General features: G+C 37.4%; 1 protein-coding gene across 2 annotated transcripts in view; it reads right to left on the bottom strand.

The window, feature by feature from the left end:
- LOC150084464 (cell adhesion molecule Dscam1-like) overlaps positions 1–24,906 on the bottom strand; it is a 616,978-nt gene extending 592,072 nt beyond the window's left edge. For both annotated transcript variants that reach the window (XM_090376089.1, XM_090376090.1), the window contains exons 1-2: positions 24,456–24,906; positions 9,328–9,651 (exon numbers count right to left, since the gene is read on the bottom strand). In XM_090376089.1, the coding sequence (XP_090232215.1) occupies positions 9,328–9,651; positions 24,456–24,495 (364 nt within the window). In that variant the 5' untranslated portion in view covers positions 24,496–24,906. The remainder of the gene's footprint in view (positions 1–9,327; positions 9,652–24,455) is intronic.
- Between the last annotated feature and the right edge of the window lie 1,335 nt (positions 24,907–26,241).

The following is a 26,241-nucleotide window of genomic DNA, read 5'->3' as shown; positions in this document are numbered from 1 at the left end:
GTTGGTGTAAACAACAGTCTTCCATATTTCGCTTCTTAGAATATTCTGTTTGAATTGCGAAGTAAATCAGAGCATAATACTCTCTATTTGTTCGTCGTAATTACGCTTAATTTGCGCCAAATATATGCTGATATTAGAACAGGATTGCGTCAGAAATGTGTCGTTCCGCATTACTCTTGTTCAAACAGTGACATTAGGCACACATGTGGATAGACTGAATTCTCTCTCGCAAGTTCCCAGTTATAATAAACGAAGAGAACGGAGAACAACTACGCAGGAACTGTAATGACATAAGGACATTCAAATACTCATGCGAATGGCAACGTCTCTAGCCTCTGGGTTTCTTGGACGAATGGCAGAGAAGATGTATTCGACAGATATCACTTAAATTTAGGAGTTAATATGTAATTTCTCACCAATAACAGTACTTTTCAGATCCTGCTACTTAAAATTAAATCAAGTGCACACAGATTCACTGAATTTGAATAAGCTCTATCAGCTTTATCGCAACATACCGTGAAGCAACTTGCTACGAATTGCATCAGTTTTACCCTGAAAATTAAGAGTATTCCGCAAAAGCATATTGCTATCCCTGAGTACCATTACTGCAGCTGTTTCAGGTATTACTTACGCCTTCACCGATGGATCTCTAGGCACTCATAAATGTAAGCCACAACTCCGTGAACATTCATATTTACCATACGGCAAAAGGCGTGAATACTCAAACTGAGCAGCTTACAGCTAACTATGGGGCTGATGGTACCAGAATTACGAATCGAAGAGAAGTACTGATTGATTACACGTTGTGTGAACCGGTAGAGTAATAGAAGTGACATAGAGAAGAATATCTGTGGAATAGAAAGCGTAAAATTTCTTCTAATAATATAAGCTTCCGCTTATATTATTAGATTTGTATTCTTCTTTAAGGAGGGTTTCTCAGCAAGATAAAAGCGACCTTACAATGACGGTATTTGAATGCACTTTTCATCATAAAAAGCAACATTTTTTTTTTAAATTCTTAGATAGTCGTATTTTATCAGTAGCTGGATCTCGATGCTATTTAGTTATGTAATACAATGATTAAAAGATACGGCAGAAAAACTAATTTTCAAATTAACTGTGACCACTGATAATATAGTCGGCAAACACGTTAAAAAGAGTGCTATGTAAACTAATGACTTCTTAAAATAGGTTATCACATTTACGCTTCTTACACATCGGTAACTTATTCATTGCAGGGAAAGCTTCAAAGAAAGCTGGATGACTTTGAATAGTTGTGCGCTGATTATATCGGCGCACGTTAGTTCTATAAATAGCAGCTGCATTGAATATCGTAGTCAGGAAGTGTCAAAACAACCTGCATGTTCAGAAATTGATAAAAAGAAATGAAATTTTACCATGTTACATCAAAAGCACGACTTCATCCAGACTTCTCATTTATATGCAGCTAGCTTCATTAAGTGCATCTTAAAGAGAAGCTCTGCAACAGCATGAAACATGCCTTCGATCAAATGTTGTCAAATCGGTTGGTCATAGGAAAAGGTACCTCTTTTCTTTCAACACAGCTATAAACCATAGAGACGAGCCCAAAGACATAGAAGCACATCTGATCAATGATTTTTAATGGCTGCATTGCAATGATGCTAAACTATCTGGACACTTGCACATTGAGAACTCCAGTATAGGCATAACTACTACAACGTTGTTCTTCATATGGAAGTCTTTATTTCGCAGATCGCTTTCTTCCAGCACAAAATGTCTCCCACGTGGAAGGAAATTCCCAATAAATATCTTTAGGTGAATTGGGAATTGACTAAAGTGCTGGAGACAGGGAAGTTATAAATGGGCATACTTCAGAGTGGAAGAGCACAGAAATGTATGTTGGACTCCCTCATGCTTCTAATCTTCCTTAACGATACTGATTGGGATTTACAGGGGAACTCAAAGTATGATGATGATGCGAAGCTTGGAAGGATCATGAACGATCCGAACTAGGCTATAATGCTTCAGAATGATCTGAACCGTTTAAAAATATGGTCTGAGGTTGAATACTGCTAAATCTAAGGTCTTTTATCTGGGGAAACAAACCCCAGAGTAAACTATAGACTGGGTGGGAGGTTAAAGGTGATTTACTGCGAGACAGACATTCGTTGTCACATGTATGCCGAGCTTTGACTAGCTGATCGGGAGAGTTATTTCTTTGCACAATATTTCGGGAGTGTAACGAACTGAATTCAAAACCCGACATAATATCATGCGCCATTGAGTCTCTAAGGAAGCGATTGAAGCCCTAAAGCAAATTAATTCGGTATCCTGTCAGCGATTCAAGTGTTTGATGCCATGTCGGGCAACATACTTTCAAATTCTGCTCCAGAAATGAACCAACAGGCACAGAATGCTTTGGTGCTCGGGAAGTAGTCTTGCTTGGGGTGGAGGGGACTCAATTGTAGGAAACATATTCTTTAAAAAAAAGCATGGCACAAAAACAGCGTATGTCTACCGGGTGCAAAAGCTAACGACGTAAGAAACAATTTATCAGTTTGTAATGGCATTAGTGGGAGATACATGTGATAATATATGTGCGGATTAGTGATTTAAATCTTAAACCAAATGATGAATTGGTTATGGAATATGAGGATCCACAGATGCAGCATGTACAGAAATTTTTCATACTGGAAACGCATCGCGAGATTAAACAAAATGTTTCTGTGTCTGCAATTCTGCCCAGACATAATTTAATAATGAAAGCCACTTAGATCAGCTCTCGACTTATAGAATTCTGCTAGGTTTAAGGGACGAAAATTTTCTTAGTATGGCCGGCTTAGTTGGTAGACAGAAGTTATTTCTAAAACACGGTATTTCACTTAAGCTGTGAATATGTAAGGGTTTCAAGAAAACTGATAGTTCCGGAGGGGTAGGGAAATCTTCAGACGATTGACACTGACACGGGACAAATTAGATATGCACCCTCTGTGAGAACGCTTGTATAAACGTTAATTACCCTAAACACATCACATATGTTAAGTGTGAAAGTGGCTCGGGTATTCCTTTAACCAAACGAAAAATACCATCTTAAACTGAAATATTCCATCACAATTCACAGTATTTTGGAAACTCTTTTGGATGTACGTAGGAAAAGTCTCCGGCATAATGCAGTGCAATTTATCGTTTTCCTTGGCTAGAGAGCACTGCTTAGGCCTGCTTTTTTTTTTTTTTTTTTTTTTTTTTTTATCTTGAAGAAATGAAATTAGGAAATGCTATTTAATTATAATGAAAAAAGGCTTTAACTGTTGCAGCTTGATGGTAACATAAATATTTCAAGTAATTTAAGCAGTGCATTATCAAATAACGATACGAGCCAATTATATCAGCATAAACTTGCCAAATACAGTATCTGAATATAGAAAAATTAATTCATGGGTAAGCATACTAATTTTCATTCTTCACAGTATTCATACAATGGAATGGATGTTAAATTCACAAGTACAATCTTGTGAATTTAATGATTCAGGATTTTGGATCATTATATTTGGAGAAGAGGATTTACCTCCCATGCATAAAAATAGTTGACACTAAAGAATTAAATTTACAATGTAGAAAAAGGCATTTTGGATAGCAGGGACTTTAAATTTTAAGTCATTTTATATCTACATTTATATACTTTTTTTTCCTAATTATTTCTATTTACTGTCACGAATATAGTTATAAATCAAAGAAAGACATTATTATATGTTAAACGCAACAAAACACCTCCGATATCAAATGACAATATTTGAAATACAATGTAGCGTCACTTCATATATATGTAGTATGAAATAAAAGTGCATAAAAGTTTGTACATAATCTGAATAGTAAGCGCATTCTCTCTTCAGAAAGCAAAATATGTTAATTTTTCGGACCGCTTTATCTTACGTCTGACCTGTCATTTACAGCGCGAGAATGTGCTATCAATTTACTCCCATATCACGACAGAATTGCTTGAGGTAGCACATTGTAGAATGCAGCAAGTATGCTAAGACCAGCTGTCAGTCAACAACCCAAGCATTGTAATGTCAGATACTCTACACTCTTGCCGAGTTCTTCTAAAGTTCGTGGATAGGAATTTCTTCTTTCTAGAGGAAATTCCTGAAAAGCACGTTTTTATACATGGGTACGAAACAGCCAGAGTCGAGGTTTTGGTTAGTGCAATGTTTAACAAAAATGCGTCAAACCAGATATTCGCCCTTTCTACAACTCCTTAATGATTGTAAACGCACAAAAAAAGCAAATAAAATCTTCACTACTTTATTATTACTCTGATCAAATCGTTCAGTCTTCTTTAGAAATATCTGCAACAAAGTAATACTTGTGAATTCAGTTGTGTTCGGAGTTGTAAAATGGCCTGGATTACATTACAACCTAAGTTTAGAAATACTTCTCGTCGGGACGGAATAAACTAATAACCCCCCGGCCGGTGCGAGGTTAATCAGTTTCTCGTCTGAAAACAACCATTTACAAGATATAGTAAAACTTATTATGTAAAGCAAGAGAGACAGGCTTTTGCTTCACGGCAAAAAATAAAGCAAAAAGTAGGTAGGAAAATGCAAATTATGCACTTTCCTCTTCACGTAGACCACTGCCCAGTTTACCTTCGAATTTCTGCACATTGTCAGCGACGAATATCGGTGGAAGCAACTTGTTCCAGTAATCAACACCTCGTAATGTCGAATACTAATTTAAATTCCTACAGTGTAGTCTCAATCGCTTCCCCATAATTTGAATTTATGGCCCTGGTTCTTGACTTCTTTAAAACAATGAAAATGCCTCATACATTCATTTTACGAACTTCTCTCATAGCTTTATAAACTTCAATTAGGTCCATTCTAAGGTGCTTCGTTGCCAAGCTCTTAGCCCACATAATCGAAGTCTCTCCTCGTACGGTCTCCCTTTGGCCGATCTTACCACGCAACTGCAAGTCTCTGGTCCATTTCAAGAAGCTCAATGTCTTTTTTTCAGATGAGGTCTCGGTACTTGGGACATGATATTCCAAATGCGGTCTTACAATTGCCTTATACATTTATAAATGACGCTAGGTGGCGTCATTTCTAATTTATATTATCCTTGGATTAAATTTTGAAATGAATCGCTCTTTTACTACCTACACGGATAATGCAGAATTAATTTATTAAAATAAGGGTTTTGACCTAATTCCCTGAGGAACATAGGGAGAATTTACATTCTACACAATTTTTAAAATAAATGTTTTTTGTTGTTGGTATTATGTTTAATGACACAAAGGCTACTTGGGCCAAATTGTGTCAGTTAGCAAGCATTAGTAGAGGGATGTGATGCAAGAAAGCAGCTTATGCAGCATCAGCCCAAAAAAAAAAAAAAAAAAAAAAAAACACTCCCATTTCACCCCTCCGTTCGTTCCCAATACCTGTCCAGCTCAGCCCTAAAATTTATTTAGGCTATCATAGTTCAGTTTATTTCGTATATCTAATAACACTTGACTTATATACATGCGTATTAGGCCAGTACGCTTTATGTATGTTAAAAAGTTCTTTTTGGCATGATTTCCAAGAAAATGTGATGAAATCTGAGCTTCGTTCAATTTGCTGGTGCTAGAAAGAATGGATAAATAAAGAAAATGGCCTACAAGAAAATGGCGGACCGTAAGTTGGGTGTTGCAGGAAGTACACTGGGGACGATATCTTCCCAGTAATAAAAACAGGTTTGTAAGTTGACTATGACCAATTCTCAGTTTTGCCAATACTACCACTTCTCGTCTGTTTCGCTTGAATCCTTAGAGCCACAACTCTGGACCTGATTTTATCTGGTAAAGTTTGTTGTTGGTCTGCAGATCAGTGACCAGTTCTCATAGCAGGCTTTGCGAATTACAGGCTTGTAATTCGTATAAAGAACTTGATGGTGCTAGTGTGTGTGTTTAGAGTCAAGCGGCACCAGGGGTTCTCCCCATTTCCGCGTAGTTTCAATTGTAGTGTGTTACAGTACGCTGTATGCGTGTGGGTCTTGGATCGTTCAGTGTCGTGTACAGTTGTTCTTCTGGTCGTTTAGACGGTGAACCCCACTTGGGCCCAACGTTGCCCCGTGGAGGCAGATCAGGATCCCGGTAGTTTATATATACTCTGGCAGGTCCTGCCACCTAATTTCCTGAAATTTCGGTGGCTAGGAGCTTAAAAAAAAAAAAAAAAAAAAAAAAAGGGGGGGGAACACTTAAGTTTAGAAAAACCCAAGAGAGGTTAATGTGGTTCAGTTTTCAATTTCAAAATCGTTAATTTTGATTAGCTGTGTGGGGTTTACGCTGGCGTATTAGTCAGAGAATGGGGAAGAGACTGAAGACTGGGGGAAAGACATTAGTATGGGGTCGACAGGGAAGGCAACCCTAGGTGGTCAGTAAGACATGCCCATGCCTCACCAGGCGAAGTATATGGGGTGGCAGGGGAGGGAGAAGACCATCTCCTTTTCCCCCTGCTCTGGGAGAGGAAAAAAGATAACAGCAAGGGAGCTGGTACAGATCGCCATTTGGCTACATGGCAGTGAGACTGCAGCAATCGTAATGTAGTCATAAGATCATGTCCGGTAGTAAAGTCACTCGTGGGACAGTGTCCAGTCCAAGTTGAATGTCTTTGGTTCTTTATCTTCACTTAGTACATTTGTCAGTTTTCACTTAGGTCTCATATTTGTTGGTACATAGGCAGGATTTCTTGGTTCCAGTGTTCGTTCGTATCATTGTAGGAAGTGCACCATCACTATTCCTGGGCAAGACATTCTTCCACATAATTATCATTCCAGGTGTGTCTAAAAGGATGTTTTGATTTCTTATCTGGCTGGTCACGTTTCACTCCTGGTGTATTGCATTTAGCGTTCTCCTTCTTCAGAAGAGTTCTTGAGCGAAGTTGGCCAGGGCTCTGTATTCCTTCTCTGAATCCAGTAGGTGAAACTCTTGCCCTCCGGGGAGGTATTTTATACTCGTGATTAGAATGCACCTGAGATCCTCAAATTGCGGATTACATGAGATGTTCCCAGGTTTCAATCTCTCCACATGTACAGCATGGGTCCTCTACAAGGGTGAACTCCATTAACCTTGCGTTAAAGAGGCCGTGTCCAGTTAGCAAGTATGTTGTTTGCAATCCCGGAAAGAACCAAGTAGGCAATTTTGGATAGATTTTTTCAAGTTGCGGCAAGTACTTGTGGGTGATTGCTCCTTTGGTTGTTTCTGCCCACCTGTAGCAGGTGAGACTGAAGCCGGATCTTTTCTGCCTTATGGTTGTTTGTTGGGTCTATTGTAAATTCCAAGAAAGTGGTGGTTATTCCCTTAGACAAGTAGTAGAGGAGTCCTGTTCTTGTGATTTCAAGATGAAGTGGAAGTACTGCTGCTATCACCTGCAGCGCCTGGTTACTCACCGTTCTGTAGGCGCGGGTGGTAGTGAGCAGCATGGTGCGTTGAATTGCATACAGTGTTCTCTTATTTACGACCACGGCAGTTTTGTCGTATCAGGTTGCTGAAGCGTACGCAATTATTGGGAGGAAGGTTGTCTTTTAGGGTACGCTTTTTGAGGCCCCAGTCTCACCTTGTGACCCTAGCTACTATGGCAGAGTAGTTTCTGATCTTTTGTCTTAGGAATTTGAGATGTGGTTGGAAGGAAAAATTATTGTCTAGTATGACACCCAGGTATTTTAGTTGACTGGCGAACTTGATAGTTGTCATATCAATCTTAAAACCGAGGTGGTCGTCTCAGTTGCAGGGTTCCTTTAAGCAACGCCGATGATGTCTTTGTCGGTGACATTGTTAAGAAATTCTTCTTGGCCCACTGTTGGAGTATCTGCAGGGCCTGATTAGCTAGGATTTCCAATTGGGCTCTGGAGTTTGATTGCACTTCAAAATCATGTCATCTGCGAAGGCCTGCACCCCCACCGCTCCTAGGTCCATTCTCAAGAACTCATCAAATACCACATTCCAGAGGGGTGGGCCCAATACAGACCCCTGTGGACATCCTCTGTGTACTGTTCTTGCGATCTTTTTGTATGGAGTGTTTATCTCAATTTTCTTTGTGAGAGATAGGTTTCTATGACTTTATAGAGGTTTATGGGTACTTTAGCTTCCCTGAGTCTGCCCAAGACGCTCGGCCACCATAGTGAGTCGAACGCCCAGGCAAAGTCAATCGATATTACGAGGAAATACTTATTGTCAGGTGCTGTGAGAATGTGGTAAGAAGTTTGTTTAGCGGCATGATCAGAACCTTATTTCAAGGAATTACAAAATGTTCCGGTATCCAATTTAGCTATTAACTAAAACACTATATTCAAGTAATGTTTCGGGATACTACAGATTGATTATCACAGAAATAGAGAGCACTTTATCGTTGATTTTTTTTCCCTTTCGATCTGCGTGGTTGACTCTGAAAAACTCACCCAGAAAGTAGGTATGCAACAATAAGTATTTTGTCTTTATTATCTTGAGAACGTGCGAGTGTATTCTTTAATAATCTAAAATAAATTTACCTACATGTCCTCCATAAACGTAACGAGATATTTCTACCAGTTAATCAATAATACACGCTAACTCTATTAATCTAGCATTAGATACCTTATATTACATTATGGGCTTATTGTACAACATAGTGTTACTGCAATGGCACTAGCCCATAATTCCGTGTAACGCTGTACCATCTATATTTTTGTGCGTGTGTGTAGCATCTCATATACTACACACGGGCACAGAAATATTGCATACACAATTACTATTTTAAAAAAATGTATAAATTAGGAATTCAATACAGGTAGCAAGACTTTGACAGGGTGAAGTGAACTAGCTTGGAGATACCCTTGTGTAATCAAATTCAGAAAGCGCTGTTGGTTAGCAGACTAGAAATAACACCATTATTGCTTAGTTCAAATCTACTTATCTGTTAATCGTAAGAATTCAAACGTGATAAACAAGAAACGAAAAATAATGGAACTCACAATATTAAAACTTACAAACAAAGGGTTAAAATTCGGTTCAAATTACACGCAAAGTGATACATTTAAAAATATAGTTATGTAATCTTATTTATTAATGTTTCTGTTTTGTTTTGTCAAATTAAACCAGTGCTAAAGATTGGCGTAGACATGGTATAACAATGTCGCTTTAAGAATTTATAAATCAAAGTAGCAGAAAATGTATAATGAGAACAGCAACTGTTTCAATTAGTGTGTTGACATACATCAAGGGCTTCAAGTAACTGGTTTATTTATACCCGCATCTATGTTATGCTTCGGGTACTCTGAGATTTCAACTCATTCTAAGAGAATGGTTAATATTTAAATAGACGAAGAACTCACCTGCTTTCACGTGTACATCTTTGCTACCAACTGATCCCTTGTTGCTCGAAGCGACACACCTATACACTGTTGAATGCACGTAAGGTCGGAAGGCGTTAGCTTTGAAAGGTAGCAACACAAGAGCACCGTCCTTTCTCACATGTCTTAATGTCGGAATATCGGTCACCATCTCATTATCTTGATTAGTCCAACTAATTACTGGCGGTGGGGTTCCATCAGCTTTACAAGGAATCACTATCCCACTAGAATTTGTGAACTCCGCCTTCCCAGGAGGCTCCTCGGTAAATCGAGGGCCACTTGATTTAGCTTTCCTGCACAGCACTCCTAGGAGAGAACAAGTAATGTTTAAAAGCGATAGTTTCTAATTAATACTTTGACATTTCCAACAAGCTGTTTGGTACCGATATAAATTCTGATAATTCGAACTTAAAAATAGCACACCTTCCCCAACTTACTTTATTATCCTTCAGAAAAAAAAAAAAAAGGGGGGGGGGAAGCTTCTTACCATGTGATCATATCACTTTTATAGCAACAAACAACAAAATCTCTGAAAGAAATGCGATACATTCGAGAGTAAAATAAATAATACATCAGCGAAAGTTTAAAGCAAACTGTCATTTAGCTCTGATGAGGCTTGGGAAGGAATCTTAATTAAAACCAGGCGATGTCCTGATGCATAATGTTCAAGACTGGCTGGGGTGCGGATTAATACGCTGAATTATTCCAGATAACTGCAGTTATGTAGCATCTAGTTAATCGTTTTGCAAAATTACTGTACAACAAAATTCGGCAATAGTTGTCACATGTAGTGTGATAAATGTAGGGATTTCCTTATATCTCTTTTATCCAAAGAAACACCCAACCTAGTAACAGGGTAGAATATTTCGACAATGACTGATTGCAGGCTTCTTAAATTTCGTATATAGGTTACTGGAATCATTATCTGAGGTGTGCAGAGCTCAGATAATAATTGCAGTAAGATAATGATTCCAAATATAACGCTCACTCCAGCATTAACTATACGCTGAATACAAAATGAATAATGTGCATGTTTAAGATAACAGCTTGTACTATAATAATTGTGAAATCGCGATTGAAACCTGAATTAGATCTTATTATATATATTTTATAAATACCTATCGCGAATTCAGTGTATGAAAGGTAGAGATGGGTATGAATAAACGGTCAAATCGGAACACTGGGCCATTAATGGTTCGAAGCCCGCATATAAACTGTTTGAATAAAATTTCAGAGTGGAGTATAAGTACCACGCTATCTGATCGCACGTTTCTGTGCTTCTGATTCAATTAAAAAGTGTTACTTTTAGTTTCCTCACACAGACCCACATTTGGTGGCCAAATGTGGGTCTATGTGAGGATAAAAGACATATTTATGATAAATAATAATTACAACTCAGATTAAGAAAAAATAAATACGAGCACTACTTCATTATGTGCTACATAATGAAATATATTATGTACCCGTAGATATATTGAAAAGAAATTATCTAACATACAATAAAATGAAGTGTACAAATATTTGTTTTTACACAGTTATATTCATGCAATGAGGCTTTAAATTTTTACAGATCGAATAGAGCAGCTTTTAACTGCTTTTGGACTGAGGTAGAACTGACAAAGCGATCGAGATCATACAGTTTACAAGCGCAAGCAAGTAGTTCTACGAATCACGGTCTTCCACACACTGTTCTAAAATTAATTTTATTAAATATGTTTGCGTGTATGATGTTGTGGAACATAAATAGGATAACAAACCGAGATTAATAGCAGTACTATTAAATATTCTGCAAATCAATTTGGGTCCGTGGGTTTGCCTTCTGTTTGATAGAGGTTTGAGGCGATATTTATATAAGTTGCTTCTGTAGGCAAAGATAAGGTCCTGTTTCAACATATTTTATCACTTTAGTTTATAGTTTTTCAAGTTTTTCTTTCAAATTTGTGGAGCTCAGGTTCCATACAGGACAAGCACATTCTAATATAAGAAGACTTAAGTGACAGAATAAAATCTTAGTTAGTTCCAAATTATTTAATCCTGAAGTTAGTCTCTTAGTAAATCCTTTCTTGTTATAAGTTGGTGATACTCAATTTATTAAATTTTTCTAGGCGTTGACACCATATCAAATTCCCTCAAGATTTGAAACTGAACGTTTAAAAATTAAATTACTACTTGGGATAAATAAAGGCAGGAGTAAGTAGGGTTGGCAAATGTGGCGCTAGGCATAGGTGCTGATTTATTATGGACGCCCAATGGAGTTAGAAAAGCATCAGAATAACTGGATTTATACTTTTTTAATGAAAACTCCAAACACTAAAAGTACAAGAACCTATAGTACTCAGTACAGTGCGTAGGTTGAAGGCTGAGAAGACAAAAAGTACTTGTTGACATTAGACTTAAATTTCTGTAAATTAAAATTGTGAGGAAACATGTGGAGAGAGGCTGTTCCAGAAAACAGAAGAGATAAATGAGGAGAGGAAAAGCTGTTTCTGTGAGTTTGGCGGTCGACAGTGAAAGGATGATGAAAGACTATTTGCGGTACATGTTCGGACTAGATTAGAAGTGAGTGGAAGAATTACTGATGCCAAATCAGAATAACAGTGACCATGGAAGTAGCTATAGAAAAGGCATGAAGGAGAAATATAATGCCCACGAGACAGAGAGATTTTTTAACAGATGGTTCATTAATTAACCTATCTGCCCTCTTTTGAATGGAGTCAAGAAGTCAGTGATAGAGATTTTGGTGGAACCATCCTAGATGTAGATGAATAAAGAATATTTCATGGGAGGGATGTTTTAAGATTTCTACAGAGTGAGGAATTGTTTACGAAAAAAAAAAAGCAACGGCAAGAAAAAGCGACAAAGAAAACCAATATTTTCTGATGCAGAGGAAGCAATATTTGTGATGTGCATGTGACAAGAGAAATTATAAGAGAGATATGTATATCTAATAGACAGATGTGATCTTGTGGCGTCGAAGAGGAGCATAGGAGCAACATTCTTTTTTACAAGAAATAAGAAAGGACAGATTATTCTACTTCATTATGTAGCACATAATGAAGTAGTGCTCGTATTTATTCTATTTTACTTCTTTTTTTCTTAATCTGAGTTGTAATTATTATTTATCATAAATATGGCTTTTTGTATAAATCGTTCCTTTCTCGGATTGATAATAACTAATTTTTCTTCTCCCCATTGGAAAATTAGCTGATGATCCGAATTTAAGATTTCGTTTTAAATGTTAATTAATTTTGATTAATCCACCTATTTTATCCATCTACATTGTCACCTTCCACCTAGAAGGTAGCATGTAGAATCAGTAAAACTATGAACAGGCTTTCCAGTCAGTGGAAAAACCTCATTAAAGCAGAAGAGGAAAAAATGAGCCTTGGAGAATACTGTCGTTTTACGGAACAACTGTTTATGGAGATTAAGAAACTCTACTGTGTGTGTGTATGTTGTTTAGTTGTTTCTAGCTACCAGAAAGCAGCGATCACCAGGAAGGCTACTTTCCAGCGCCCGTCCAAGCCACAAGGAGACAGGCCCAACTATACACGTACTAAACTAAAATGTAATATTACCAGCACCTATAGGAAGAAGCGCATCTCCACTATATTTGTATAAGGCAAATGTGAAATCCTTCTTCAAAGTTCGAAAACCCCACATCCACTAATCGAGGCATGGTGTGGTGCGTGTTTAAACGTCAAGGCAACTTAGGCTATGATGCGTTAGCATGCTGCTTGAAACAGCATATTTTTCTTCGGTTGCCTGGTTTCTGAATGAAAATCCCGAATTTCCAAAAACTAATTATTCGACCCTTTCCTGAGACCGACTAACTTAGCCACGTTATGAAAAACGCTGATAAAAGTTCTTCCCGTGAGACCACATCCGAATCTAGGCCTTTTTCATACGTTCAGGAACGACGGTGTTTGTAACCACTGTGCTATCCGTGAGAGCAGGGCTACCGCACGTAAAAAGCTAGCTTTTTAAGAAGGTTCAAAGACAGGCAGTACGTCGGGTGAGACTGGAAAAAGGGGCATCCATACAGGTGAGACTTCAAACACTTACAAAGCTTAATATTCTAACAACAGTGATTTCCAAATTCCAAACTACAGTAACCTTGGATCCGCTAAGAAATCGGCTCTGCCAAACACCCCTAACGTGTCCACAGTTTTTCATTAGTAAAGAAGCAATCTCAAGTGTGCCTCGCATAATTTTATAAACACACTTGCTTTTACTATTAGGACAGCAGTAAAGAAAAAGGTAAAGTGCAGCCATTATCAACCCGCTGCAGGATGGAAGCCTCCTCAACAATTCATGCTGAGGGAAATGGACCATAATCTGCCACGCTGGTCCAGTGCGGGTTGGCAGATCGACTGTATTCAGCAGTCAGGGGCTTGAATCCCGGTCTACTCAAAGAGCGTGTGCTACTGCACTCCCGCTCCTGACCACTCGGCTACGGAGGCCCCTAGGACAGCAGTATATTGTAAGTTTTATTTATCCGGTGTTTATTCGAAAAAATGAATTCGGCGAAAAGAAAGTACGTTGGCAAATTCTTCGAGTATGGATTTATTTTGAACCCATGGAAGTTATTTCTAATGAATCACTGATACCAAGTTAACTGTAATGTTATATAAATACTTAACATAATACGTTTAAGAAGTGATGTGCAGTTTTTATTTTTTCGATGAATTACGACAGGAACAATCATTTGGAGCTGCTAACCTCGTCATTTTCAAAAAAAAATATTCCGTGGAGGACCCTCTTTTCTGGATTTGAATTGATTTGGATTGCGAAGCCTTACTGAAAATGGGTCGCATTCTCTGAGAAGTTGGGACCGCTGGCTTAGAGGAAATGTGAAGGTCTGCTGTATAAAAACCAAGGAGTTAAAAACATGGACTGCGTAAATTAAAAATAAAAAAAAAAAAGACATGGGGCAGCAAAAGCTTGATAAATATTATAATTAATTAAAACAATATTAAATTACATTTATATTATAATATCAATTTTTAAATCATTGTTTAATAATTAAAATCATTAATTTAATTCAGTTATTAATAATTTAATAAAATGTGTTAATGCAAATCAAACGCATATTTCTGATATTTAGGCATAAAACCAAAAACTCAGTTACTACACCTCGGTCAAGGAAGCAACATACAAAAAAAAAACAACCTTTCAGTTATGCTCAAAACCAATATGGCTATTTTCTATTCACACTAATAGTTGACTATCGTATAGGAAAAATCCCAACGAAGAAAACGCTTCGTAAATCTAAAATAAACAAAGGCAATATCCGTAATAATCCTATCACTGGATCGTCTGAATCCGATGCCATTCCTGAACTGCAAATGTCAGGATGAGTAGGGGCTACCTGCTGCTATCTTTAAAAACGGAATATGAAATAATTCAATATTATATTTTTGAAATCGCTGTTGATAAAATATCGCAGAGGGCACGAAACAAATGGTTTCATTTAACAATCGAAGATATCATCCGCGAAGAAAACGTCTCATTTAAGGACCTGATTAAAGTTAAATATTCCGAAAGCATTGCCGAAATTGCTACTATCCACGATAAATATTTCAGAGGGTACCAGAACATCACAACTAAAGAAAATGGTGTTATACACAAAAGAGAAACGGCTACCCAAACGTCAGATCTCACTTCGTGCGTGCCTAGTGAGATTTTGCTACATAGGCTTAGGGTGAGGATTACACGGCACGAAACTGCTATGGAAGTTAGCCCACTTGAACAAATTCTTACCAGTTCCGCAATCCTAGAATTTATGAAAAAAAAAAACTAGTGAAACTCCACATTCCTAAGTAATAACAGGTGGTCATACTCTTACTCTTGCAACCAAATCAACTTTATCACGCTAAACACCAGTTATCAATTGTATAGATAGAAATAATTCACCAGGATTTCAGAAGACTAACTAAGGTGAAGGTAAGACGTTCAGAGCCAACTGCTCAAAAATCTAGATGACTTAGTATTAGCATTTTTAGAGGAGTATGATGCAAGAAAGCAAACTTATACAGCATCAGGCAAAAAAAAATAAATCCCCATTTCCGTAATCCATTCATTCAAAATGTTTGTCTAGCTCTGCCTTGAATTTATTTAAGCTAACAACATCCACAACAACAACAGATCGAAGCTTGTTCCAGCAATCAACTACCCGCTAGCTAAAGGCAAACTTCCGCACATCTATTCTACAACTGTCTTTCCTCAGTTTGAATCTATGCCCCCTCCGGTTTGTAATCTGAACAACAGAAAGAATCCCATCAGCATTGAGCCTACTCAATCCATTCAAGACCTTATATACCTGAATACAGATCGCCTCGCAGGTGCCTAGTCTCCAGAAGCTGAAATTTGCATAACTGAGCCTCTTTTCATAAGAGCACCGCTTTGTTCCCTTCACCAGTATTGAGTCTTCCAGAACTGTACGCAGTACTCAAGGTGAGGCTTGACCATTGCCTTATACAAGGGGACAATCACCTCCTTATCCCTGCTCGCAAACTTCCTGTATATCATTGACAAGGACCCATGACCTACGCTGGCAGCCTGTCTGCACTGCTGAGAAAACTTCATATCTGACTGCACAATTACCCATAGGTCTCTTTCATTCTCCACTACCCTGAGTGTAACACCACATGGTACATTTCTCTGGGGTTACTGCTATCCATATGCAGTACTTTGCTTTTGTCAAGGAGCCTCCGTAGCCAGGTGGGCTGGAGCAGCAGTGCGTAGCATACGCTTCTTGATTAGACCGGGGTTCGGGCCTGTGACCACCAAATATGGAGGATGCGGAAAGGTCAGGGAATGACCACCGCATATCCCCCAGAGCAATATGGCCTTAGTTGGCAATGCTCCTAAAAACCAAATAACAACAACAGCAGCTTGTCAATGTTAAACTTCAGGTGCCACTTCTCAGCCCATCTACCCAACTTTTCCAGATCCTGTTGCAGCAGCACACTATCATTACTGTTCTTAACAACCCTGTGAAACTTTGTATAATCTGCAAACTTTGACATTAAGCTTGATATACCTTCATCAATACTTCCCCCGAGTCCAAGGATGCTCTCATAATTATGGCTAACGGTTTGCTTACTTCCTTTAATATAACTGGATAGATCACATCCACCCCAGGTTCTTTTCTTATGGTTAACTTCAACAATTTCTCCTCAACTTTTCTCTCAGTTATTGCAAAATCATTTAACTCCGTTAGAGATTGATAAACATCTGGCCCGCTCCTTCTTGAATAACTCCTCAGGTGTGAATGTAGATGCGAAATACTCATTTAGTTCGGCAGCTATCTGAGAATGATCACCCACAGTCAAACCATTGATATCAAGTGGACCAATCTGACTTGTTAAGTTATCTGCAATGAAATAGAAGTAGAGGGAATATACGATTTGTACAACAGAAATAAGCCCAACCAATAAAGAATAGCAGTGAAAAGCTTCATCTGATAGTCCTTATATAAAGAAGGAAAGGTGTTCCAAGCAGGCACTGGAACCAAAAATAAGCAATTAAAATACCCCACGATAGGAGAAAAACTCAGCACACTTGGGCGAAAGCTTCAAGATATATTCCCCAGAAGCTAGCTGTCAGCAAATTCATTTACAAAACTTCCAATAACTCCGTCCTAAAGTCTGCTCTTGGGTCTGTAAAGGTCCTTGCCACTAGATTGGGCCCTTCTGCTGTTCAAATCATGATCAGAGTCCAAGTGAACTCAGTTTACACACAAAGATTATGAAAATGAACTGAATAGCATTGATTTAAATTAAAGGAATAGCTTTATTATGAATATGGGGAATTCATATTCATAATTTAATCCGCAGTATGAATAATCAAACTAGCAGCGCTTATACAATCGATACTCACATATTTTTCAGAAACTTCTCAAGAATCTGAAACGCTACTTTGTTAAGCCAATTAAAAGAAATTTAAATTCAAAAGTATTGAAAGGCTTTTGATCCATCTCAATCAGTTACTGCTTAAAATTGAAAAAGTCAATAACATAGCAATAATCGAACGACGTTTTAACCACGCGCCATATTATTTGGGTGAAATTTTTAGGAGAAGATCTGCAACTGTCAATTTCTATGCACTCTCTTCCGAATACAATGGGCTTTCAACTACAAGTTGCAATTTGACATTTTGTTCCTCGATATCAAGACTACATATGATTGAATATCCAACCTCTCCCTCTTTTGCATCCTAGAATTCTACTTCAACGTCATTGGCAATCTCTTGAAAGTTCTGGCATAAATCCATCAACACAAACATCTACTAGTCGCACATCAGCATTTTCACTGAAGTTCCACCATTACAGAGGTTTCCTGCAAGCGGCGTCTCTGTCATCGACCATATTTCCATTTGCAAAGGAACCATCCTTCGTGTCAAAAGCTGATGATTTGAAATAGTTCAAATGAGGAGATCCAGACTCTTCCCAGTTAATATCTGAAGAACTAACACAAAAACTCGCACTCCTTGAAGAATACTTACATTCCACTGGAGTAGAATATAGATCAAGACCAATCAGCGCAAATTACTTTTACGCTGATTGGTCTTGATCAGCGTAATAAAACTCATGAGGACCGGATAGTATCGATTCATCTGTGTACAAAATACAGAACGACAGTCCTGTCATCATCAATGTTCAGAAACTATTTCTCGTCACTTCTCTGAGCATATCATGTATGGATTCTCTTTTTTTCAATAAAAATCATTATAAGAACGGGATAGTATAGATTCATCCGTGTACAAAATACAGAATGACAGTCCTGTCATCATCAATGTTCGGAAACTTTCTCGTCACTTCTCTGAGCATATCACGCATGGATTCTCTTTTTTTTCAATAAAAATCATTATAAGAACGGGATAGTATAGATTTATCCGTGTACAAAATACAGAGCGACAGTTCAAAACACAGGAGAACAAAATACAGAACAACAGTCCTGTCATCATCAATGTTCGGAAATTGCGGTTTCTCGCTACAAGAATCTCTTGCTAATACCGGTATGTACCCAAAATGTCAACCCCCCCCCCCAATTCACTGACTCCAGAAACAAATACTTTGCTGCCATTAGGCACGAGTTCAGTGAATTTTGTAATTCGAGTCTGACTGTCCACAATGCTAGGCAAATATATTTTCCCAATCTTCCCGTATGTGTTGGCGTTTTGGATATCTGCCGGCCTTCACATAGTAAATTCTGTCTTGGATTAGAATACTAGTATATACGATGACTAAAATGGGCCACAAGGAATCCCTTCCTGATCTCCAATATGATTCTATTCTGGAACCCGGACATCACATCGTTACACGGAATATCATAATAATCCAAAGCCAGCTGTTTACATATTTTGAACGTTCATGACATTAACAATATCATTGTACAATACAGTGAGACGAGGAGACACAATTCGAAATCGACCACTGACAAAAGCGCACTTCAAAACCTAACAGGTATCTCGTATATGTTCACCTCCAAACACCATTAATTTTTGCAACACCATGGCAAACAGACTTAAGCAAAATACGTTTTGAAAAGAACTGCAGAACGCAAATCTTGGCTGAATCCTTCTCCATAATTCAATTCTAACACAAAAATGCAACAGAAACTGACCTGGTTGCTTCAACGAGAGGATGGGGACCCCGTGTCTTCAGCCGACAAGGCCTATTCAAGATGAACTGTTTCCTTCTTGGACTTTCCATGTTCACTTCTTCCTGCAACGAAAGTTAGAGAGTGGACCACAAATAACAGACTTTTTGTGATAAATGCATTGTCGCCTTTCTGTTTATTTTTTTCTTATTCGGTATGTTAAATTTCTGTTGCTTCATCTTTATTTATTCCCAAAAAGTTGTAGCTTCATACTGTAATTCATGATAGATTTATAATTGATACAGAATTTTCTAGAACCTTGCTGTTCAGGAGTGAGATTATCTTCAAGCTGAATAAATAAATCATTAATTATCACAATTAATAAACTGCAATAAGAGAAATAAGTAATAACCGAAATGCATATCTTGCAAAGTGTATACATTTTAGTGAATAACTAAATAGCAGGATTCACTCTCAAAACAATTGAGAGTGCTTTTTATATGGTTAGTTATAATAACACAAAAGTAAATGCTTGGTAAGCAATATTAATTATGCTACGAAGGTCTTTCTAAATATTTCTGATACCGTACCATAGTATAGGTACGGTATCAGACCGTACGGCTCCAACAAGGTTTATTGCATATAAAGTTCGCAACGAACCTTCCAAAAACGCGCCGTGCTAAATTTATACTTCCTGCTCGAAAAATAATATCCCTTTTGCGAACTCCAGCTTCTTACCATTTCATAACAATCAACACTTAGTGTCACATCCGAGGCGCGCGGGGATAGATTAATGAAGAAACGATAGGTTTGTCCTTTCAGACTATCATCTAATAGGAGTGTCCTCCTTTTAGTGCGACACATCCTTGAAGTGGTGCTTTAAACTACTGCCGATACCTTAAATGCCACTTCCAGCAAATGCTTTTAACCAAGGTAACGTGTTGTCCCACTACGACAGTGAACACCACGTTTTAACATATGAATACTATTGTCACTCACAAATAAACTTGTGGCAAGCTTAGCAATCTCCGCCTTACAATATTTATGTGATAACTAATAATTAAAACTTGTCGTCTTCCGCATACTCTGATGTTGGCATTGTCTATGGATTGTTAATTCAATTTCAATGAGAATTAAACATGAACATCCTTTTATTTCATGGCATACTCAGTTTGAGTGTTAGACGGAACTTCATTTATGTATGTATTTCAATTAACAATGGCCGAGTTTGTCCGGAGCCTGAAGGCCCTTATCTTAAAGCAACTATAATATTCTATGGAAATTTATACAAATGCATTCTCCCGCTATAAAATTTTCACACATGGTGTGTTTCCAATGCAGGAATTATTTAACAATTCCAGATCCATCCATTAGACATCTGTCTGGAGATCTTCATTTCTTCAGCTTCAAAAAACAAGAAATTAAAGTTTACTATAGGTGAATAGAATAGCTCTCTGGTGACAAATGTACATTTTAACCATCTACAATGAATACACTTACCAAACCGAAAATAATGAATCAATACCTACTAGAAAAGCATTTCTGGTGATTGTCCCTTGGTAATTTACGGGATATGATTAATGTGAACCGTCTTTGGCAAAATGAAACTTTTGCAACAGATATACGTGTTGTAATAAATAAATCATCCGCGATAAGAATTCTATGCTTTATCAGGAATAATGGGTTATATTTGGACGTGATGTTCTTTATTACTAAGATTTAATTCAATCCTGTGCTTTTCAGAACCATCGAAATATTTGAGTTCATTAAAATTACCATTCCATTCGGTTGGCTTCCAACGTTGTTACCTCTATTCGCTCCTTACTGCACAGCTAATGCTGCAGATACTTTCCGGCAATAATCACAAGACCGAGGACATATCTCGGGGCTATAAAGTAAAGAAGGCACTATTGTCTACTTGCATGCAGGGCTTTGCGGAATGTCATTTGTCCATACAGGAAATACTCGATCTTCAGAGAATATCTGTGCTACATCTGCTAATACACACTAATATGTTTAATGTGTCTTTTGATGTGCATATTTCGACTCCTTTTGTTTGAATTCACTATAGCGTCTCCTTCGGGTCTTATTCTAAGTGCTCAGTTGCATGAAAGGTTGCAGAGCTCAAATTACTGCTTTAATTATTCAAACGGATGCCGAGTTGAGAAGTTTTCTCCCCCTCCTATTACAAGCAGCCGTAGAGAGAGATTGATTCTCATCGGCAGGATTATGAACTGCAGGAATCTGGGATGGTTGAAAGTGGAATTCAAATCTGTCCGGATCACGTATTCGATTAAACATTAACTATCGCATACACGCAGCAATTTTTTTTATTGTTTATTTATCAACACTCCCTGTTTTAAAATTACGCTTTATTTTTAACTTTAAATTATATGAAATCAGGGGATTGCACATAATCAAAACAGAAAAAAAAAAAAGGCAAAATTCTTTTATTTATCTGATACTTCTTGGAAACACTAATTTTACATTCGAAATTACTCGACTGCCTTTCACCGTGCGCCATAGTAATGGTGTTTTCCCAACACCACGCTTCGGCATTGATCTCTATAGTAATTTCATCTTCCTGGGCTCTTGACGACCTGCGTACCTCTTTATTAATGGTCCGAACATTGCAAGATGTAGCGGCCATAAAATCGCGGATGATAATGACAAAGGGAAACGATTCGCAGGTGCTGCCGAGGGTCATCTTATAAAAGTTAGTCTGCATGTCGTGCTGTCCGAGACAGTACTGTCACATTTGATGTGTTATTTAATTCAGCTATGGAGCTAATTTCTCTGTAGACCGATGCTTTTTTAAAGAATATAATGTGTTTCGAATAGATATTTCAACGCCACTGCCAGTTAAATTTCTAATATAATTTAACTTCGCATTTAGAAACTTTGTAATGCAGATTCTAAAAGAAACTATAAACACGTGGTGAATAGAACTACAATTTAGCAATGCAATTATATGGTATGCATCTAATTGTCGTTCTTATAGAAGGAAGAAAGTATATAAAATTTTAAAAAATCAATATAAAGAGTATAGTTGCGTTATTTAAAATTTAAGCAACTTTATTGAAAATATTAAAATATATATATTATACAAATCATCAGATAATGAATAAATGAACCTTGAATCAGTTACACGACGAGAACAGCATTTTATTCCAAGAATATGCTAGTTTGGTATGGAATACCTACTTTTAAGAATAGTAGTGTTGCATGCAGTTTAGTAGAACCACTGGTTCTCTTAGACAAACTATTAATCACGATTTCCTGAAACGATACTCTGAATATATAGCGAAATGGAATCGTAGGTGTGCTTCTACCGTTTTCATAACTCCCCAAAATTATATATTTGCTAATAATTTCACTTCGACGGAGATATAAAAATTCAGCTAATTCTTCTTTTAAAGAAAAACTTGTGTGAGCGTCAAGTGATCTTTATGTTACTTTATTTCATTAATAAAGACAGGTACTTATTATAGCTACCATCAGTGATTTTGATATTTTTTTCACAGACTGCACTTATTTGCATTCAATTTTTGGTAGCACACAAATGATGATATGTTTATACAATAAGAGTCTGGATAAAATTATTAATATTATTAGCAGGTACAATTCCGGTTACCTCTTGCAGCTGAAAATGTCAATAATAAAATTACCGAGAGAGAATATCAAGAATATTTCATGAAATGAGAAAAAAAAATTCTGACATTTTGGAATGATCAAAATTTGTTTATTTTCTTAATTATATTTCTCACAGTTAGGGAGAACACAACGTGTGCATTTGAAATAGAATTAGCATTACTGTTACTAAGATCGGTAACCGTCAGTAAATCCTTGGAGCACAAGAGTCCAAAATTTGTGGAGAGCGAGGATATTATCATTAGTCCACGAAACGCACAATCTAAATATCTTAAGATCGTGTTATAGCAGAAATTTGGTTGACTTATCCAAAATAAATTAAACAATAAAAATTTTTTTTTTTTTACTATAAAAACTGTTTCCCTGACGGTATATCACCACCAATCACTTTCCAACACATCTGATATACACGTTACCTTTATGCCTCCTATATTGGTTTAATCTACTGCTTTTGAGATTTCAAAATTCAATTCTAATACTTTCCTTAACCAGCTTCACCTCTGTTTGGAGCTAAATACCAGTAATAACAATAACGCTTTTGCAAAAACTTAAAACTTCGCGCTCTTCTTTGCTCATTTTTACGATTTGAAACGCCAATGGCTGCTTGACTAGTTTATTAACTTACACTGTGCGTGACAATTTGTTTTCATAAGGAATATGCCTACGGGGAGACTGAAACACTGTGATGAAACGACATCAACCAAATTGAAATTGATGAATAAAACGGGGCGAGAAATATTGCCAAAGTTTGAACTGAAAGGAAAACTGCGCTCGAGCTCGAAATATTGAGCTGGAAAGTCGTATAATATAACGAACAGCGCGCGAAAGACTGCACGAGGTCCATGAGTTGGACGCTTCTTTTTTGCCTTAGAGCATGTGTTGTCGAAACTGGCGACATTTCAAAAACAAAGATTACGCTCTCGATTTCTCTGCTACATATATATAGAGAGTTGTTGAGCAGGAAGAGTTGGTTGTTTAAGTTCCCTTAGGGTAGCAAAATCTTAAAATCAACAATAGCTGGAAAGATTTCTAAGTTGGTTTGTTAAGACTTTTTATGGTATTATTTTGTAGAAACAGTCCAGAATTACTACTGTTATTTTAACACAGACACGTCTTAACATTCGTGAATTATTATTAAGGGTAAGATTATAATTTATTTTCAAATAATTCGTAGTACGGAGAAGATTAAGTCGCATTCTGTTATTTAGACTATTATTTATCGCACTATTATTTAGAGAGTAATTTGAAAGGTTTCCGATTCTAAAAATCGGAAGGCAGCAGCACACACGTGGAGTTCATCACAGGCAGCACGAGCAGCATTTATTCTTATATCTGTTGAAAAATGTCGATTCGCATTCTAATCCATATCTTTAAACCACGATGTAAATAGTCCGTTAAATGATTGATACTAAATAACTTCTGCTAATAATCCAGTTAAACATTTATGAATAAAGCGAATCAAAATGGTCCAACTGCATCAGGATCAGCTACTTGTCCATTATAAATATTAGATTATTAAAACTTCGCTCTACAAAATGATTACATAAATACATGCAGAACAGTGTTAAAACTACGTTTGAGATTTTAAACGTTATATCCTTTCTCTTTACTCCTGGCTAAGCACATGCGTTCGTTTACAATATTGTTTATCGATTAAGTCCACACAAAAACCTGCACGGTTGCGCTGTTTTCATAACGAATTTCCTTTATATTTGATTAGAATTCTTCCACGGACGCTAATTTTACCGAGTGTATTTTCTTCTGCGAATAAATTTTTAAATATTTTAGAACTATTTGCATTTCGTAATCATTATCCTACGAGCAAATCTTAAACTGGAGTCGTTAAGCACTTACCTGTGATCAAAATTAGAATAAAACTCCGAGCAGACTTCATTGTGTCCAGCCCGTTGCAGCTTCCGAGATGTTTAGTTTCTCGTTCACGTAGCACCTCAGATGTTTATGGCAGTTTTAGTGTTCCAGCTTGGCTGAAGGCGACGTTGGTTCGGCATAAACTGAACAAGTAGTTAATATCTTCAAAACATTAGACAGACACCAGTGCAGGTTCTCCACATGTGCCGTTCAGAGCGCTGTTCTTTATCCGACGGCTTCTGCGTTAGCGCTCCACCTTCGCACTGATGCAAGTTAACGTCCGACTGCGCCGTTTACTCCTTGACTTCCATCTATATCCATGTCGAGCCGCCGCTCACACTCCCGCTTCGGCATACGATCGAGGGCGTAGCATACCGCTGCCGGTGCTTTCAATGTACATTATCGAGTCACTAGCATCGTGCACGTATCACGTGCATGAATCGTACGCCAAAAAGGAAATACGACTGAATTTTGAAACTCGGGTAAAACGCGCGAGAACGAGGCTTCTTTTTCCATAGACAAGGCACGCGGCGCGCGCGCGGCCTAGCACGAATGAGCCAACTGTGCGTGGTACCGTTTCGCCTCCTCTGGCCAAGCTACCGTGGCCGTTATTAAGGTAACTTTTGTACTCTTGACGACAGGCTTTTTCCGATGTCTCAATGGGTAATGTAGGTAGTGTTTTGTTGTCATGGTAACGCATCACGTTTCTTTTCGCATCTGGGAGCGATGAAACGGAAGGTAAAGCGAAGCAAACTAAGGAAGTGCGTGCAGCGTTATATAGTTCATTTATGCTCAGACAGATAGAGATCCTATACGCGGCCGCTGTGGATATTTTAAGTGGCCGTCGAGAAGCACACTACCATAAATACAGCTGCAGCTTAGTTGTTTGTCTTGCGTTACTAAATACTGCGATTTCGGCTTATGAATTTATTCGTTTGTATAAATTATAAAGGTTTTTTTATTTTTTTAAATAACACGATCGAATAAAAACTTAAGAATTCATAAATTCATTCTAAGTATATATTTATCAGTGTGTAGTTTTGGTATCCTGTATCGGTTTTGAAATGAAAGTTTTATGTTGCGAAAGAGAAATTGCATCATTTTCAACGCTCACTTATTTTCTTTCGATAAGTCCCAGTTTAATTCCACTGAACTGAAACCGCAAACGATGCATTGTTTGGTTTCTGTATTGCACAAAGTTGAAATAATCCGTGAATAAGAACAGTTCAGGAAAACTTTATACTTATCCTTCCTTTTGAAAAAACAATTTGTTGCTTCTTCAAAAGCAGCATTCTCTCAGAACGTCAAATGAAGAAAAACCATCTGCTTTTACACGTGGAATACAGAAATCACTACGTCGCGTGTATGAATTCTATGACACAAGGAAATGCAACTGAAGCCTGAAACGTGACCAGCACTCGTGAAAACGAAGATATTGTTGTTATTAATTTCATTTTACTTTTTTCACAGATTAGCTGCCACTTACGAGAGTAATAATGGCGCAGAACATGAACTTCTGATACTGGACTTCAAAAAAAAGGGAAAATTCTGCTCCTGCGTATCTACTGACTTATTTACCACCAACGTATACTGTAGTTTACATGCAGCACTATTTCAATTTACAAGTGAAATTAAAGACTGAGAATGCATGCCATGAATTGATAAAAGTGCGATATTACTAGAATGTTAAAAATCAACAAAATCATTATTCTGAAAGATTTTCCAAGCAAGTCTAAACTCTGAGAATGTAAGAAGCAAACAGAAAAAATAC

This window comes from Mastigoproctus giganteus, chromosome 6 (assembly GCF_048544385.1).
Source record: "Mastigoproctus giganteus isolate SK-2022 chromosome 6, ASM4854438v1, whole genome shotgun sequence".
In the NCBI taxonomy this organism is placed as follows: Eukaryota; Metazoa; Arthropoda; class Arachnida; order Uropygi; family Thelyphonidae; genus Mastigoproctus; species Mastigoproctus giganteus.
The sequence above is the reverse complement of the archived record's forward strand: the minus strand, read 5'-3'. Positions and strand labels throughout refer to the sequence as shown.